Source organism: Phyllobates terribilis, unplaced genomic scaffold, assembly GCF_046119375.1.
Source record: "Phyllobates terribilis strain yellow unplaced genomic scaffold, ASM4611937v1 Scaffold_2__4_contigs__length_985480577, whole genome shotgun sequence".
NCBI classification, from domain to species: domain Eukaryota; kingdom Metazoa; phylum Chordata; class Amphibia; order Anura; family Dendrobatidae; genus Phyllobates; species Phyllobates terribilis.
The window spans coordinates 387,005,711-387,021,881 of record NW_027362762.1 but is presented as its reverse complement, the minus strand read 5'-3'; the positions used below and the strand labels follow the sequence as shown (position 1 = coordinate 387,021,881).

At 42.7% G+C, this 16,171-nt stretch overlaps 1 protein-coding gene across 2 annotated transcripts in view; it reads right to left on the bottom strand.

Annotated features, from left to right (window-relative positions):
- The window catches only part of LOC141211443 (E3 SUMO-protein ligase RanBP2-like), an 82,935-nt gene extending 78,654 nt beyond the window's left edge, over positions 1–4,281 (bottom strand). For both annotated transcript variants that reach the window (XM_073664822.1, XM_073664823.1), the window contains exon 1: positions 4,082–4,281. In XM_073664822.1, coding sequence (XP_073520923.1) covers positions 4,082–4,153 — 72 coding nt within the window. In that variant the 5' untranslated portion in view covers positions 4,154–4,281. The remainder of the gene's footprint in view (positions 1–4,081) is intronic.
- Positions 4,282–16,171: the final 11,890 nt, after the last annotated feature.

Here is a 16,171-nt window from a genome sequence, read left to right as displayed (position 1 = left end):
GGTTTTAACAAGTGACAACAATCTCCTACATTTTTCATATGTCTGGCCTGTGGTGTAAGGTGGTGAGACGGAAGAGTTTTTTTTTTTAAAGAAAAATATCAAACATCCAAATTTCTGAAATAATTTGTCTTGGTATTACTTTTTTACATTACAAAAATCTGGCATTTTATCAGGGGAGTGTAGACTTTCTATATTGATTAACTGGGTCCCTTTTTGATAAAAACTGCATTAAAATTGGTATGTATGAGTACATCTTTTGACTTCAATTAAACAAGGAGCCCAGTAAATGATTGAGTTAGAAGCGTTTTGTCCTCTTCCGTTTTCTGGAGGGCACCACTCCCCAGGAGCTCATCTTCCTGCTTGCTGGTGACAGTGCACGCCTGAAGACTGACATTTCTGACCAGCGGTATCGTCACACCTCTGGGTTGAACTGTGTGCTCTCCCATATTACAAGCTTTTCGCCTGCAGCATTATAGGAGCACAGGGCTGTCGATCGGCCAGCTTCAGAGGAGCACTTTTAAGCTCTAAAGTAAAGACCTTCCAATTTGCGTTCCTTGGCTACGAAACTGGCCACCTCTGATAGAGAGAGGAGGTCGGTAATGCAGGCAATGAGAAATCAGCTATAGAATTAAAAATCCCTTTGCTCTAGAGCAAGGGTCCCCAACCTGTGACTCGCAGGCCCATGATGTGTGGATCGTGGTTGTCTGCCAGATTGGTGCATTAGAACCAGGTCCACTAAAAAGCTATGAAGAGCAGGTCTCCAGATGATGACTTATGAGTAGCCCTGCACAGAAGAGCGGATCTGGATGAGCATATACTGGCTTTAAGGGTTAAGACATGCGAGTCCTGCGCCCAATCAGGGCTGGCGCCCCTTAAATGGCGCAAGCACAGAAGGCGAGTATAGGAGTTTATATTTTCATGGGGGCAAACATTCAAATGAGAAGGGGTTGGCCTAGTAGCGGACAACCTCTTCAATGCAAGTTCCCGCCAAGGGAATAGTGGTCAGTAGAGGATCATGTAGAGAATGAAAACTGTGCTTGCCACAATAATAAATGTGTGACTATTTCCTCCTTTATTACTAGTCATATTAGCTTTCAATAATATCACCAGGTAATCAATCAATGTGAGGAGACTAGAAAATGTCTCCAGAATCAATTCTAGGAATCAGTCTTGGTAAAATCTATACACTGATCATACATCAATTTTTTTAACTCGTATGTGAACAATGGTTGTGTTTCTTTTCAGTGTGCTGGACACATTTTTGACCATGTGTCAGTTTTTCCAATCCTGGTTACATCTATTATTCATGTACAGAAAAAAATCTTAGCTTCACCTTCCCATTAAAAAGTAAAATACTGACACAACACTGCTGACACTCAGGTGCTATCCTTCTCCCCACAGTGCCATTGATTTGCATTGGTTAATTTGATCTGTAAAACATGGATCAAAGTTGGGCATTTCTTTTTTTTTGGGGGGGGGGGGGGGGGGGGGAGTTGAGGAATTGGTCTGCAAAAAAAAAAAAAAAAAGGAATGGAATGGGACTGTGATCTATTCATAAAAACAATGGATAGCACAAGTGCCAAAAAAAATGATGGGTGAAACCGACCTAACTGAATATAGGGAAAGGCGATCACTACTGTCCACACACAGAGGCAACAGGAGGCTACAGCGAAGATTTGATTGGAGGGATCACTACATCAATAGAACACTAGGGATCCTATGTGCACATTCATGGTCAGTGATATGGCTGATCCAGCGCTGCATGGGGAATTGCCACTAACCATCTGTGTTGGAACAAATCCCTCATGCTCAGAATCACAAAGCCAATGTGTCTCCTCTGCACCATCAATAATATCATTTTCTATATAGTTATGTTGGGTAACACAATCCCCAGATAAAAGCATCAAACAAGAACTAGAGAACAGACATACAGATACGGGTGCATCTCACTAAATTAGAATATCATCAAAAAGTTAATTTCAGTTCTTCAATACAAAAAGTGAAACTCATATTATATAGAGTCATTACAAACAGTGATCTATTTCAAGTGTTTATTTCTGTTAACCCTTTCGCAACCCTGGGCTTTTCCGTTTTTGCATTTTCGTTTTTTGCTCCCCTTGTTCCCAGAGGCATAGCGTTTTTATCTTTTTGGTCAATATGGCCGTGTGAGGGCTTATTTTTTGTCGGACGAGTTGTACTTTTGAATGACATTACTGGTTTTACCATATCGTGTACGGGAAATCGGGAAAAAAAAATCCAAGTGCGGTGAAATTGCAAAAAAAGTGCAATACCACAGGGTTTTTTTTTATTATTATTTTTTTTTACCACGTTCACTGAATGCTAAAACTGACCTCCCATTATTATTCTATTCTTCTATTATTGATAGCTGCCTTCAGCTCGTCTGCATTGTTGGATCTGGTGTCTCAACTTCCTCTTGACAATACTCCATAGATTCTCTATGAGGTTAAGGTCAGGCGAGTTTGCTGGCCAATCAAGTACAGTGATACTGTTGTTTTTAAACCAGGTATTGGTCCTTTTAGCAGTGTGGACAGGTGCCAAGTCCTGCTGGAGAATGAAATTTCCATCTCCAAAAAGCTTGTCAGCAGAGGGAAGCATGAAATGCTCTAAAATTTCCTGGTAGACGGCTGCGTTGACTTTGGTCTTGATAAAACACAGAGGACCTACACCAGCAGATGACATGGCTCCCAAACCAACACTGATTGTGGAAACTTCACACTAGACCTCAAGCAGCTTGGATTGTGGCCTCTCCACTCTTCCTCCAGACTCTGGGACCTTGTGGAGTGTGTCAATGACTGCCTTCTGGACATCTGTCAAGTCAGCAGTCTTCCCCATGATTGTGGAGCCTACTGAAACAGACTAAGGGATCCTTTTAAACACTTAGGAAGCCTTTGCATGTGTTTTTGTTAATTATTTTAATTTACTGAGATAATGACTTTTGTGTTTTCATTGGCTGTAAGCCATAATCATCATTAACAAAAATAAACACGTGAAATAGATCACTCTGTAATGACTATATAATATATGATTTTCACTTTTGTATTGAAGAACTGAATAAATTAACTTTTTGATGATATTCTAATTTAGTGAGATGCAACTGTATGTACTGATGGAAGAAATATCCTGTTTTGTGTTTACAGCGACCTGTCTACATTGTTACAGCTTAAAAACAAACTAAGTGTAACCTGATCCTTCAGTGATTGCATCTGCCCACTTTCCGTAACCCATGAAAGTATATCAAGAAGTAGGGGAGAGCTGGAATGTAATATGACTGTAGGGATCAGATTTCAGAGACTTTGTTTATAATCTGTAACCATGGAGACACATTACAGCCAACAAAAACATAGGAACAAAGCTGATGAGACGTGGTGTTACCGCAAATCAGAGCAGTTTACATGTTTGTTGCATTGATCTGCGACATGGTTCCCTACGGTCGCCGCCGCAGCCAGTCGCCGCTCTCTGCGGACGCCGCCGCAGCCGGTCGCCGCTCTCTGCGGTCGCCGCCGCAGCCGGTCGCCGCTCTCTGCGGTCGCCGCCGCAGCCGGTCGCCGCTCTCTGCGGACGCCGCCGCAGCCGGTCGCCGCTCTCTGCGGACGCCGCCGCAGCCGGTCGCCGCTCTCTGCGGACGCCGCCGCAGCCGGTCGCCGCTCTCTGCGGACGCCGCCGCAGCCGGTCGCCGCTCTCTGCGGACGCCGCCGCAGCCGGTCGCCGCTCTCTGCGGACGCCGCCGCAGCCGGTCGCCGCTCTCTGCGGATGCTGCTGCAGCGGTGCTTACGAGGCGAGGGCAGACTCATACATCACATCTCCTACTATCAGACAACCCTTAGAAACCCCACATGGCCCATCGCTGTCTCTATACCAGAGGGGGGGGGGGGGGGTGTCACACATCCAGGACCCCCACACTCAATACTGAGCCGTGATACGGGCCACCACATAGACTATAGGGTGAGTGGCCATCTCCACCGGTCACGTCGTACAATGCAGGAGAAGACATGACGGGGCCGGCACCATGCAGTTCCGGAGGGCAGGATGCCGGCTGCGTGCGCGTTGAGGAGGGGCTCACCTCCCGGGGAGAAGACGCGGCGCTCTGGACGCTGTCGATGTATTTCTGGATCTCTGGCTTGCTGCGCCTCATCTTCACGGTGCGCCTCCACTCACGGCCCTTACGAGCCTCACACAGCGGAGAAAACTTCCCGGATGGCGCTCACGCACAACTGGCGGCTAAGCGGAAGTGACGTCATTCAGAGTCATTTCCTTTTAGTTCCAAGGTAGCCATGGAAAAGAAACTGATAATACGTGCCGAGCGTCGTGACGTCACCGCCAGAACGCGTTCTCTCCCGCGAGAGCTCCATGCTATCACGTGATTCCTAGGGCAGAGAGAGGAGCTGCGAGTGTGGCGGCAGCACACTAGATACAGCATTCGCTGTACGTGGCCTCCACTAAAGCCTCGCACCCCCAAGAACGGGTAGTGCCGTGTACATAGTGGCCAGGGCTGCTTGTCTGTTCCTCAGGAGCCCCACAGTTCAGTGACCCCTGTTCCTCAAACACTCAAGGGTATGTTCACATGGTGCATTTTTTTTCTACATAATAAACGCCATGTTTTACAGTTGCAGCAAAATTAGATTTTTAAAATGTCATGTGCGTGGTGAGTATTTTTTCTGTGTGGTTTTTGACCCTCCTGCAATTTTTTTTAGACAATGCAGCGTGTTCATTATTTATTTTACCTATATAGCGCCATTAATTCCACAGCGCCTTACAGACATTATCATCACTGTCCCCATTGGACATTCCCTAACAGAATGTCTTTGTTTTATTAAGGGATATATAGAAGGTATAAATAAAAAGTGACCAGGATATCGCATGAATCCAAAAATAAAGAGATGTGTATAATAGGTTCCTGGGGATCCTAGCCATTTATAAACATGGAGTATGTGTAGAGAATAAAGGAAAGCACACATCCCATAGAAACAGATGTATATTATATTCCCTGTGCGTGATAGGGGGGGTGACTATGTACAGATTACAGGGAAACGAACACATCCAATAAAAACAATCTAGATTGTATTCCTTGTGGTTGAGAATTAAATATGTACAGATTCGAGGTGAAATAACACATGTCCTATGTACACAAATGTAACAATTTCAAGGAATTGAGTATACACCTGTTTATATTGGCTCATTCCTCTGTAATCTGCACATATTCCATGTCTAGGATGCCCAGAAAACTTATTATACCTCTCTGGTTTTATACAAATAGAAAAAAAAACGGTACATGTATACGATACCCTTTATTGATCCCGAGGGATCAATGTGAACACATGTAAAGGCTGCCTACACATAGGATGGATATCCGCTCACACAGGTGACCATGTAATGTGTGTGGGGGGATCCTGACTCCCCAGACATCTGATCTGCCCACTTGTTTTCCTGGAGGCTTGGAGCTCATGCACAATGCTGTTATACAGGTGCCCACTACACTGTTTCTAATGAACTGGTAAAAAATTCAAAAACATATTCCAATTTTTCTGATGCAGCTGGAATACTGAAAACTATCTTCTATAATGTGCCTACTGCTATACTGCATGGACAACTTTTGACTTCTGCACCTCTTCCCAAACTGGAAGGCAAAATGGACTGTTTATGTGCTGCCTCCTTGCTGTCAGGGAAAGGTGTACCATCTCAACTACCCTCAGACTAAACGAACAGGCTAGGTTCAGACTAGCTTTTGGTACTCTGTTTTTTTTCTGTTCTAAGAAACGCAAAGGAACACATCCGATCTTTGACAGATACAAATAGTGTCGTAAAAAAACACTTTCACTATGATAATGTCTGTCTGGGAAGCTGCCATCTTGCAAAAATTATGCCTTTTTCTTCTGGCAGAAATTACGGCACTTGCTACTGAGTCTTCTAAAAGAGGCCTTGATGAGAGTGTGGACTTAGCCCTATGCCACAGAAGCATAATCACAAATTAATTGAAATACAATTTATGTTGTTGCCAAAGGCAAAAAAATGAAATGGCACACACCACTTTTCCATAAAAAATCGACACAAAATTAACATCTAACAATGCACTGTAACTTAAATTGATTATTTACCATTCCTCTGCCTCCCTGCTTGCCAGTGGTGGCTGCATGGTTGTGCTGTTAGTTTGAATTTTGCACTCTGTTGCTGGTATATGAGTCAACATTCTGCTGCATCAGAGGAGCGCAGGAGAACTAAACAGGTCTAATCTGTGGATTCTGCCAGCTTCATTGCAGTGCTTACATAGCAAAGACCCTGTAAGAGCTTCAGTTCCTCCTATGAAACCTCCCCCCATCTGATAGACTGCAAAATGGCTGGTAACCATGAATCGCAATACTGAAAAACCTCTCATTGTCCAAAAAAATTGTGTATGACACTCTGAGGTTTCTCAGGACTAGTGAACTCCTTTTTAGCTTTTTCATGCAAACACAGCCTTACTAATGTCCAAGTGACTTCAACCTATCTGTCTATGGGGAAACGGATAGTAACCAGTGATAACCAAGAGCCTATTTAACAACACACTGCGATTTTGGACTTTTTAGGCTACTTAAATTGTAGAAACAGTCCAAAAACTATCCCTTTTTGGGGGCAGTTGCCTGCCTTGGTAGTGTTTATATGTCGATCGTTCAAACGGAAGAAGCCATGGCTTTTTTACACAGGGGGATAAGGAGTCTCAAGAGCTTTGTTCTTTGCAAAATTAAGAAACAATAGCTTTTACATAAACTGTCCAAAATTATCCCTTTATTTATGAAGCAAAAACAGGTGTCCTGTTTTGAATGTGAAGAAGTAATGGCTTCTCAACTACGGCTATGTGCACACATGTTGGGTTTTTCAGCGTTACAAATCTGCAGCAAAGCCTAATCTCTGCCAGGAAATCAGCTGCGTCAAAAAGGCACTTTTTGCTGCGTTTTTTCAGGGTTTTTTTTAACTATCCTTCTGTCTCTATTTATGCATGTACATAAAGTTCTGTGTAAAAACAAAAGAACCCCATTCTACTTTGCCATCAAAAACGCTGTTGCAAATATTTTTCAGCATTTTTTTCACCACCCGTTACCTCCTATGGGTGAAAAAATGCAGAAACAAACGCTGAAAAAAGTGACATGCTCTATTTTCCAAAAACCCAAACAAGGCACAAAATACACAACAAAAGGAACCCATGATGTGTGAACAGAGAATTCTAGTTTCTCATAGACTTTGCTGGTATTGCAAAATGCAGCTGAAAATTTGCATAAAAATCTGCAGCAAAAAACGCTGAAAAACCCAATATGTATGAACATAGCCTAAAGGTGAAAAAAGTATCCGTATTTTGGGATCCGCAACAGATTTGCTATACTCAAAATCATTAAGCATTTACAAAAACTTTTTATTAAACGGTCCAAAAATGATCCCTTGTTTGGGGAGCAGGAACGGGCTATCTGCTTTCAAAGTGAAGAAGAAATAGCTTGTCAACAAGCATTAAAAAATTAGCCCAATTTTGGGAGCCATTTTATGTTTTTGTAACGTCGAAAGTAGATTTCTAAGCATCAGTACTATCTAGCAATATAAAACACAGTGGGCACCCAGGAGATGTGTGGCTGTGCAGTGGCGGCAGCATAAACTGCATGGTCAAAAAATATGAAGCAGCAAGCAAGGAGATGTTTGGCAGTGTAGAGCCAGCAACAGCACCCCCCCACAGTTTAACACTATAAAATACAATGGGTAACCAGGTGATGTGTTGCTGTGTCAGGAGCATCATGGTAGAGAATTAGGATTGGTCAGGTGAGGAGATGTCTGGCAGTGTAGGGCCAGCAGTACTACAGTATAGATGACATGATGGATAGGGTGTAAATGCCCCTCTGAGTGTGGGACAGTGGCAGCAGCACAATGGTGTAGAAGACAGGCACTGAACAGGCAGATGGTATGGCCAAGTTAATCGGTGGAATCAGCTATAGTGGGATGAAGTTCGGCACTGATTCATGCCTGATTAATTGTGACAAATGTAAGATTTTCTACGCTTTAGGGCGGATAACCTGGTCTGTTTTTGTGTGAAAAAGTCACCGGCTGCACTGAATACTCTCACTGGTATGACACTGGAGGCTGGACATAACACTATGCCCATAGCAAGGAGAGATAGTTCTTGCAACTGGCCCAATCTGTTGACTCTGAAGTCCATAGGATCAATTTGGACACCCTTTCAGATAACATAAAAATTCCTCCATTTTGCTTTTCTAGCAAGGGTCTAAAAGCATGGCTATCCCCAAATGAACCCTTTGCTTGATGGTAACAATACAGCCTGTTAACCCACAAGCATTCCAGCATACAGTTTGCCATGCTCGCCAGCATGAATGAGGGCCCAATTTTGGTTCACTTTCATCACCCCACTGCGATGTTTGTCATGGCCAGCATTATCTTTGTCATTTTTACTTTGTCAGCCTCATCACCTGCCTGTGTCAACACTATGTGCCCTCCACATGCACCTACTGCTCCTCCTCCAAATCCTGCAGCATGTAACATTGACCTTAAGGCCACGGCCCCACTATCAGTATTTGGCCAGTATTCGATCAGTATTTTTTCTCAGGAGTGAGAGCCAAAACCAGGTGAGGAACAATCAGAGAAAAGGTATAGCATAAACAAGTCACTAATTCTGCATTTATCACCCACTCCTGGCTTTGTTTCCCACTCTTGAGAAAAAATACTGACCGAATACTGACAAAGTACTGATACTGGGGCCGTGGCCTAAGGGTGACCATCAGACACAGGGTGGAGATTAACATGTTCAAGTTACTGTTCTTCCTCTTACATTTCAATTAATATTTTTTTCCAGGCTTGTATTGCCAAGTTTTTAGCAATAAGGTTCGGATACGGCTTTAAAGAAGGCAACCACTTGTAATATAGCGCAATTTTATTTATAACAGTTAATTTGAAAGATAAAATACAGAATCAAAGGAATAGTATGATATTGCGTACACTTTTGTAGATTAAAGGTTACAAAGGTTAAATACTTATAAAGGTTACATACTTACTATTAGATAGAAGAAGAAAAAGATTTCCCTAGTAGCATGTACATCATCTGTCCGGAAACTTCAGCTGGAGAAGCGTTCAGCAATGGGCAGAGAATGCGTACTAGGTCCTACTCTGTGAAGAGCGTCCTCTTCACAGGTCCACAATGCTTCTGCCATAACTGAATTCTTCAACAGCTTTTATATTTTAGAAAAAGGCTTACCCAACCTAATATTACGTAAGCATGAAAGTTCATAGGTTGTTGTCCAACATTCCAATCCCGTGACAGTGGCCAGCTATCACAGATAAGCAATGCCGGACAAGACCTGTTCACGGACCATTCTACTTCTGTCATAATGTTTACCCATAATAAGAGTAAATCCTACACCGGGTTATAAATCAGAACAAGGTTTTCTTCCCAGACAGTATATTGTGTTAAGAAGCTATGTATCAGTGTGATACGTTCACAGATAAAGTATACCTTAACACAGAATATATAATCAGAATATTGATTAAAGGTTGGATACATCATAATGGGTTTCAGATAGCCACTTATATTTTTGGTACTACAATAAGCTTCTCCATCTTAAGCCATATGCCAGTAGTCTTATTTACAATATTGTGCAATCGTCTGTGTCTGGTTCTACATCGGATCTCTCATGGCGTATACAAAAGGCTAATTCCCTTCAGTAATAAAGATTAAACCTCAGACTGTTAGCAAACTTAACCTAAAGCTATGTTTTAGTATGTCTGGACTAATGACCCCTAGTCTACTGAGGTAGGATACCTACAAATGCTGACATGTCTGGTTCCTATTTTTTTTTTCAATATGGATTTGAAATATAAAATAGCCATTTTTTATGTTCATACTACAAGGATAAATATGAGAAGGTAACAACGTTGATTGAACACTTGTCCCTACTGACAAATTTTGCTGAGTCTTTAAGGGGCTACAGTAGGAGACACATGTCCCTCATCAGCTACCATTGTCAGATCTCAAAGTAACTGACGCTCCAGTTTGCTGCATGATATAGTCCGTCATTGCTGTATGCTGCTCATTCAGACATTGCAACATATACAGCATCAAACTGACCAATCTCAATATGATCACGCAGGAGATGCTGAAATATCAGCTCCTCCTGCCCCATCAGAGCAGGAGCTCAGTGCTGCCAGTGACTGGGCTCCTGCACTAACACCCAGGAGCCGTGCCAGCACCGCGCCTGATTATTAACCCCCTAAATGCTGCGATTGAGCTCGATCGCAACATTCTGGAGGCAGGCAGAGGGACGTGAGTTCCCTCTTCCTTCAGATCGGCGCCCCCGCGACGTCATTGTGGGGGCCTGATTGTTGCCATGTTGACCCGGGTCATCATGACAGAACAACCCAGTTTATAAAATTCTCACACTAGTTAACCTCTTCAGTGAATGCCGTAAAAAAAAAGGTTGCTTTATCATCATACCGCTGGAAAAAAAGTGGAATAAAACACGATCAAAAATATGAATATAAATAAAAATGGTATCGCTGAAAATGTCATCTTGTCCATCAAAAAAACAAGCCGCCATACAGGTTCATCAGCCAAAAACTAAAAAAAGTTATAGCTCTCAGAATAAAAGTGATGCAAAAAAAATTATTTTTTCTGAAAAAGTTTTTATTGTGTAAAAGCGTCAAAACATAAAAAAACAATATGAATGTGGTATCGCTGTGATCGTACTGACCCGAAGAATAAAGCTGCCCGATCAATTTTCCACACGCGGAACGGCATAAAAAAAAAAAACCTGAATTGCTGGTTTTTGTTTATTCTATCTCCCCAAAAGTCGGAATAGAAAGCGATCAAAAATGTCATGTGCCCAAAAATGATATCAATAAAAACGTCAACTCATCCCGCAAAAAAACAAGCCCTCATGACAATGTTGGCAGAAATATGGAAAAATTGTAGCTCTCAAAATATGGCGATGCCAATAAAAAGTGTCTTTTAGTGTGTGACAGCAGCCAAACATAAAAACTCGATATAAATGTGGTATAGCTGTAATCACACCAACCCGAAGAATAAAGTCGTCTAATCACTTATACCACACAAAGAACGGTGTAAAAAATAAATAAAAGCATTTCTTCAGCTGCTGTTGATTTGTTCATTCTGCCTCCCAAAGATCGCTATAAGGCTCAGCTCACATTTATCCTGCATTCTGCGCAGAGCACTTACACCAGGTTTCCGTCTAAATCTCTGAAATATGTGATTCAGACGCAACCAATGGCAGAAGATTCCCTATAATGAGGTAGAGGGAGGCACTGTGGATGCCGTCTGACTTGTGATCCAGCGGTGTCCGTCTTTTTAGGCGTGCATAAAAGTGCCATCGGCCACAGTTTTGTGCACCTCTGAAAAGATGGACACCGCTGAACAGAGGCCAGACGGAGTCCAGAGTAACTCTGCTGCCCCATTATAGTGATTGGATCCTTCGGGGAATTCATCTGAATCACGTCACTCAGAGATTTAGACGGAAACCCTGATATAAGTGCTCAGTGTAGAGCGCAGGATAAATGTGATCCAAAATGTTATGTAAAACGTTCCTAACAAAAGTTTCAAAACAATCCACAAAAAAAGCAAGTCCCCACTTCGGTCCGTCATCTGTTAACAGAAATATAGGGGCTTCCACGTTACTGGTAGCATAAAGGCTCTGGAAAAGTGAAATGGCTCCTTGCCCACCAAAAGAAATTCAGCGAATTCTGTGCTCCCAAATCCAAATGTCCCCTCTCTCCTGAGCCCCAGTGTGCCTAAACCACATTTAGCGTCCACATGTTTGGCAAGGGTATAATTTCCAAGATGGGGTCACTTGAGGGGGGATTCTGCTCTTCTTGCACTTAGGGGCTCTGTATATGGAGTTCGCAAACTATTCTAGGAAAATCTGCACACCAGGAGTCAAATAGCGCTCTGTCCCTCCTGAGTCTCGCCACGTTCAGCAGAAATTGTGACAAATTTTGGTGCCATTTTTTACCCATTTTCCAATGTGAAAATATAAAATCTGGGGCTAAAACAACATTTTTGTGGTAAAAATGTAATTATTTTTTCTTCACTGCCCAATGGTATAAAATTCTGTGACCCACCCGTGGTGTCAATATGATCACTGCACCCCTAGATGAATTAATTGAGGTGTAGTTTGTAAAATGGGGTCTCTTATGGGGCTATATGCTGTTCTAGCACCTCAAGGACTCTGCTAATGTGACATGGCACCCGCAAACCAGTTCAGTAAAATCTGAACTCCCAATATGGCGCTTCTTCACTTCTGAGCTTTGTACTGTGCCTCCAATGTAGATGTCCCCCACACATGGGGTATTGGCACTCTCAGGAGAAATGACACAACAAATTTTGGGGTCCATTTCTCCTGTTACCTTTGTGAAACGTTGGGGCTAAAAAAAAATTTTTTGGAAAAAATGTGATTTTTTATTTTCCCGGCTCTATGTTATAAACTTCTGTGAAGTATCTGGGGGTTCAAGATGCTCACCACACATCTAGATAAGTTCATTGGGGGGTATAGTTTCCAAAATAGTGTCACTTGTGGGGGGGAGGGTTCCACTATTTAGGCACATAAGGGGCCCTCCAAACGCAACATAGTGTCCTCTATTTCAAACAATTTTGTGTTCAAAAAGTCAAACGGTGCTCCTTCCCTTCTGAGTCCCGCCGTGCACTCAAACAGTGGTTTTCCCCCACATATGTGGTATTGGCATACTCAGGAAAAATTGCTGAACAAATATTGGGGTCCATTTTCTCCTGCTACCCTTGTGAAAATAAAAAAATTCATTCTTAAGTTAAATTTTCGTGAAAAAAGTTAAATCTTAATTTTTTTCTTCCACTTTGCTTCAGTTCCTATGAGGCACCTGAAGGGATAATAAACTTCTTAAATGTGGTTTTGAGCACCTTGAGGGGTGCAGTTTTTAGAATGGTGTCACTTTTGGGTATTTTCTGTCATATAGGTCCCTCAAAGTCACTTCAAATGTGATGTGGTCCTTAAAGAAATTATGTTTCAAAAATTGCGCTGATGTAAAACAAAATGCGGGAAATGTTATGTATTAACTATTTTGTGTGACATATCTCTCTGATTTAAGGGCATAAAAATTCAAAGTTTGAAAATTGTGAAATTTTCTAAATTTTTGCTAAATTTCCAATTTTTTCACAAGTAAACGCAAGTCATATCAAAGAATTTGTACCACTATCATGAAGTACAATATGTCACAAAAAACAGTCTCAAAATCAATCATTGAAGTGTTCCAGAGTTATTACCTCATAAAATTACACTGGTCAGATGTAAAAAATGAGGCCTGGTCATTAACCTACAAAATGGCTCAGTCCTTAAGGGGTTAAGCAAAGCACATTTACCAAACTTATTTTGAAAATTTCATTGTACTTTGGACCCCTTTCTTGCTAATTCCAACACGCAAAAGCTTTTTCCGTGATTCAATGTCGCCATTTTATGTCACATTAGTATTCCCTTTTTCAATTTGCTTCAGCCCTGCAGTAGTACACTATAATCAGATTTAGGCCTTTTTCTATCCCCATGTGGAATAACTGTGCACTATGACCTCCTACCCCTACCCTCATCTTTTATACGCGGTGATAGTCCCAAGATTGGCTCTGCTAGAACATGCGATGTGATAGCTGCTGGAGAAGGGACATGAAGCCTCATAGGAAGCAAGGTTTGTGTCCGAGATTATGTCAGCGTCTATCACGCCAGGTGTGGGAAAGACTTAGTGCAACACAGAGGGAAGAGGGAAAGGGAGCCCAGACACTAGGGAAAGGGGAAAGTGGAGACCTCCTAGACTGGTCTAGTGTCACTCTGTCTCAACTACTGTCCCTATATTGCCTCCTCAGCAATCGCCGTACGCGTGCCTTGCCTTGTCTTTCCCTGGTGTATGGCTAAGGCTAGGGATGGGAGGAGATGAGCACTAGTCGATCTCCACTAAACTCTATAGACAACAAGGGTAGACAAACGGGGAGATTGCTTAGCTTTAGACGACTCCTGACAAATGCGAACTCGGCCTCAAGCTCCAGAGAGGACGAAGTACTGCTCTTGCTAAGCCTTCACAAGTAGAAATAAATATAGCCGGCACCTCCCTCTCAGACACACCAGGTATACAGTATATACACCCAGGCCAGGGAGCTAATTACCAGAGGAAGGTAGCCGCTAGGTCCTAGAGACAGCCTCTCATCTAAGAAGATGTCTGTAATGCCAAACGTAGAGATCTCCTACAACCAACTGCAGGGCGACTGTCTGTCACCTCTGATACACCCGTGACAGTACCCCCCTCTGCGAGTGGCCTCCAGACACTCAGGACCAGGTTTCTCAGGAAAAGAGGTGTGGAGTGAGCGAACCAATCTGGGAGCATTCACCTCTGACGCTGAAACCCACATCCTCTCCTCTGGACCAAGTATTGCAGAGAACGACATTGGAGACGAGAATCTACAATCCTCGAAATCTGGATCTCCAGATTACCATCAACCATTACTGGGGGCAGTAGTAGAGGTGAGGGCTCAAGGTTCCACATACTTTTTGAGTATGGACCTGTGGAACACATTGTGGACCTTAAGGGCCTGAGGAAGTTCAAGACGAAACGCTGCTGGGTTAATAACGGCGATTATTTTATAGGGACCAATAAACCTAGGTCCCAGCTTTCAAGAAGGAACTTTCGATCTTATATTCCTGGTAGTCAAACACACAAAGTCATTCACATTCAGGTCCGGACCTGACAAGCGTTTTCCGTCAGCAATATGTTTATACCTGTCTTCCATGATTGTTAAATTACTCAGAACACCCTGCCATACCGAGGAGAGCGATAAAGCAAAAAGCTCCTCCTCAGGAACTCCTGAAGCTCCTCCCCCACTAAAGGTACGAAACTGTGGGTAATAACCGTATACACCGAAGAACGGTGACCTGCCAGTGGATTCTTGCAGATGATTATTAATGGAAAATTCTGCCAGCGTTAAGTAGGATGTGCATTCCTCCTGACTTTTGGAGACGAAACAGCTGAAGTTGGTCTCCAAGTTCTGATTGACATGCTCAGTCTGACCATTTGACTGAGGGTGGAAGGCAGAGGAAAAGGACAGCTGCACCCCAGTCGAGAACAGAATGCCTTTCAGAACTTGGAAACAAACTGGGTCCCCCGATCTGACGCCACATCAGAGGTAACCCCATGATTATATTCTCTGTTAGATAAGTATTTTTGTATCTGTATGGTTGGGGGATTCTCAGAATGGCATAGTCAGCCAGACGTTGCGCATCTCTGTTTTATATGTTGCATATTCTTTGTGGTTTTGCTTAATCTTTTGCATATTTCCTAACTGCCACTTATTTTATTGTAAAAATATTTACACTGATGTTTGTGCTCCATATTTGTCCTCTAAGGCCACATTCGCACATCTTTGTGTCACAGTTCGAATACAGACTGTGATTCACAGACCGGTGGGTCTCAACTCTTAACTCAACAGCCTCATAGGCATATATGATGCTACCAAGTTCAGGTCAGGAGACCTTCCCCGGTAGTCTGTGCATGGCGGTATGAACTCAGACCTTGACAAAGGGATGTGTGATTCTGGCCTTACTGTGAAAAAGGTAATTCCTGAAATGCATTATTAAAGGGAACCTGTCATAAGACTAATTCTGCCTGAACCATGGGCAGCATGAATCAGAGCCTAGCTGCATGATTGCAGCCTAGTTTGTTTTACTCTGAAACGCTGCAGCATCTAAGAGAAAACATACTTTGAAAAGCTGGCCCAGCACTATGTGTCATGACCGCCTAGTCCAAAGCAGGTACAAGGCTGCTTTAACCCATCCTATTTCCTTTGACTGACAGGTGTCTCGCTATGTACCTACCTACAGTAGGAAAACGCCTGTCAGTCATCTTGAGCAGGGTGGTGAAAAGCCAGTCCCCGAGTGGCTTTTCAAAATATGTATTTATTTTTAATCTTTGTTCTTTAGGTCTTTAAACAATAGAGATACATAGAAGGCATCTGATATGTAACGTTGCATATTAACAGATAACATTGTTCACAAGATCAAGCTGTTTTCTTTTAAACCAACTTCATGCCTTATCCAAATTGCTAAAAAAAAATATGCAAGCTTTCAGAGCACAGAGGCTCCCTCTTAAGGCAATATTACAAATGAAT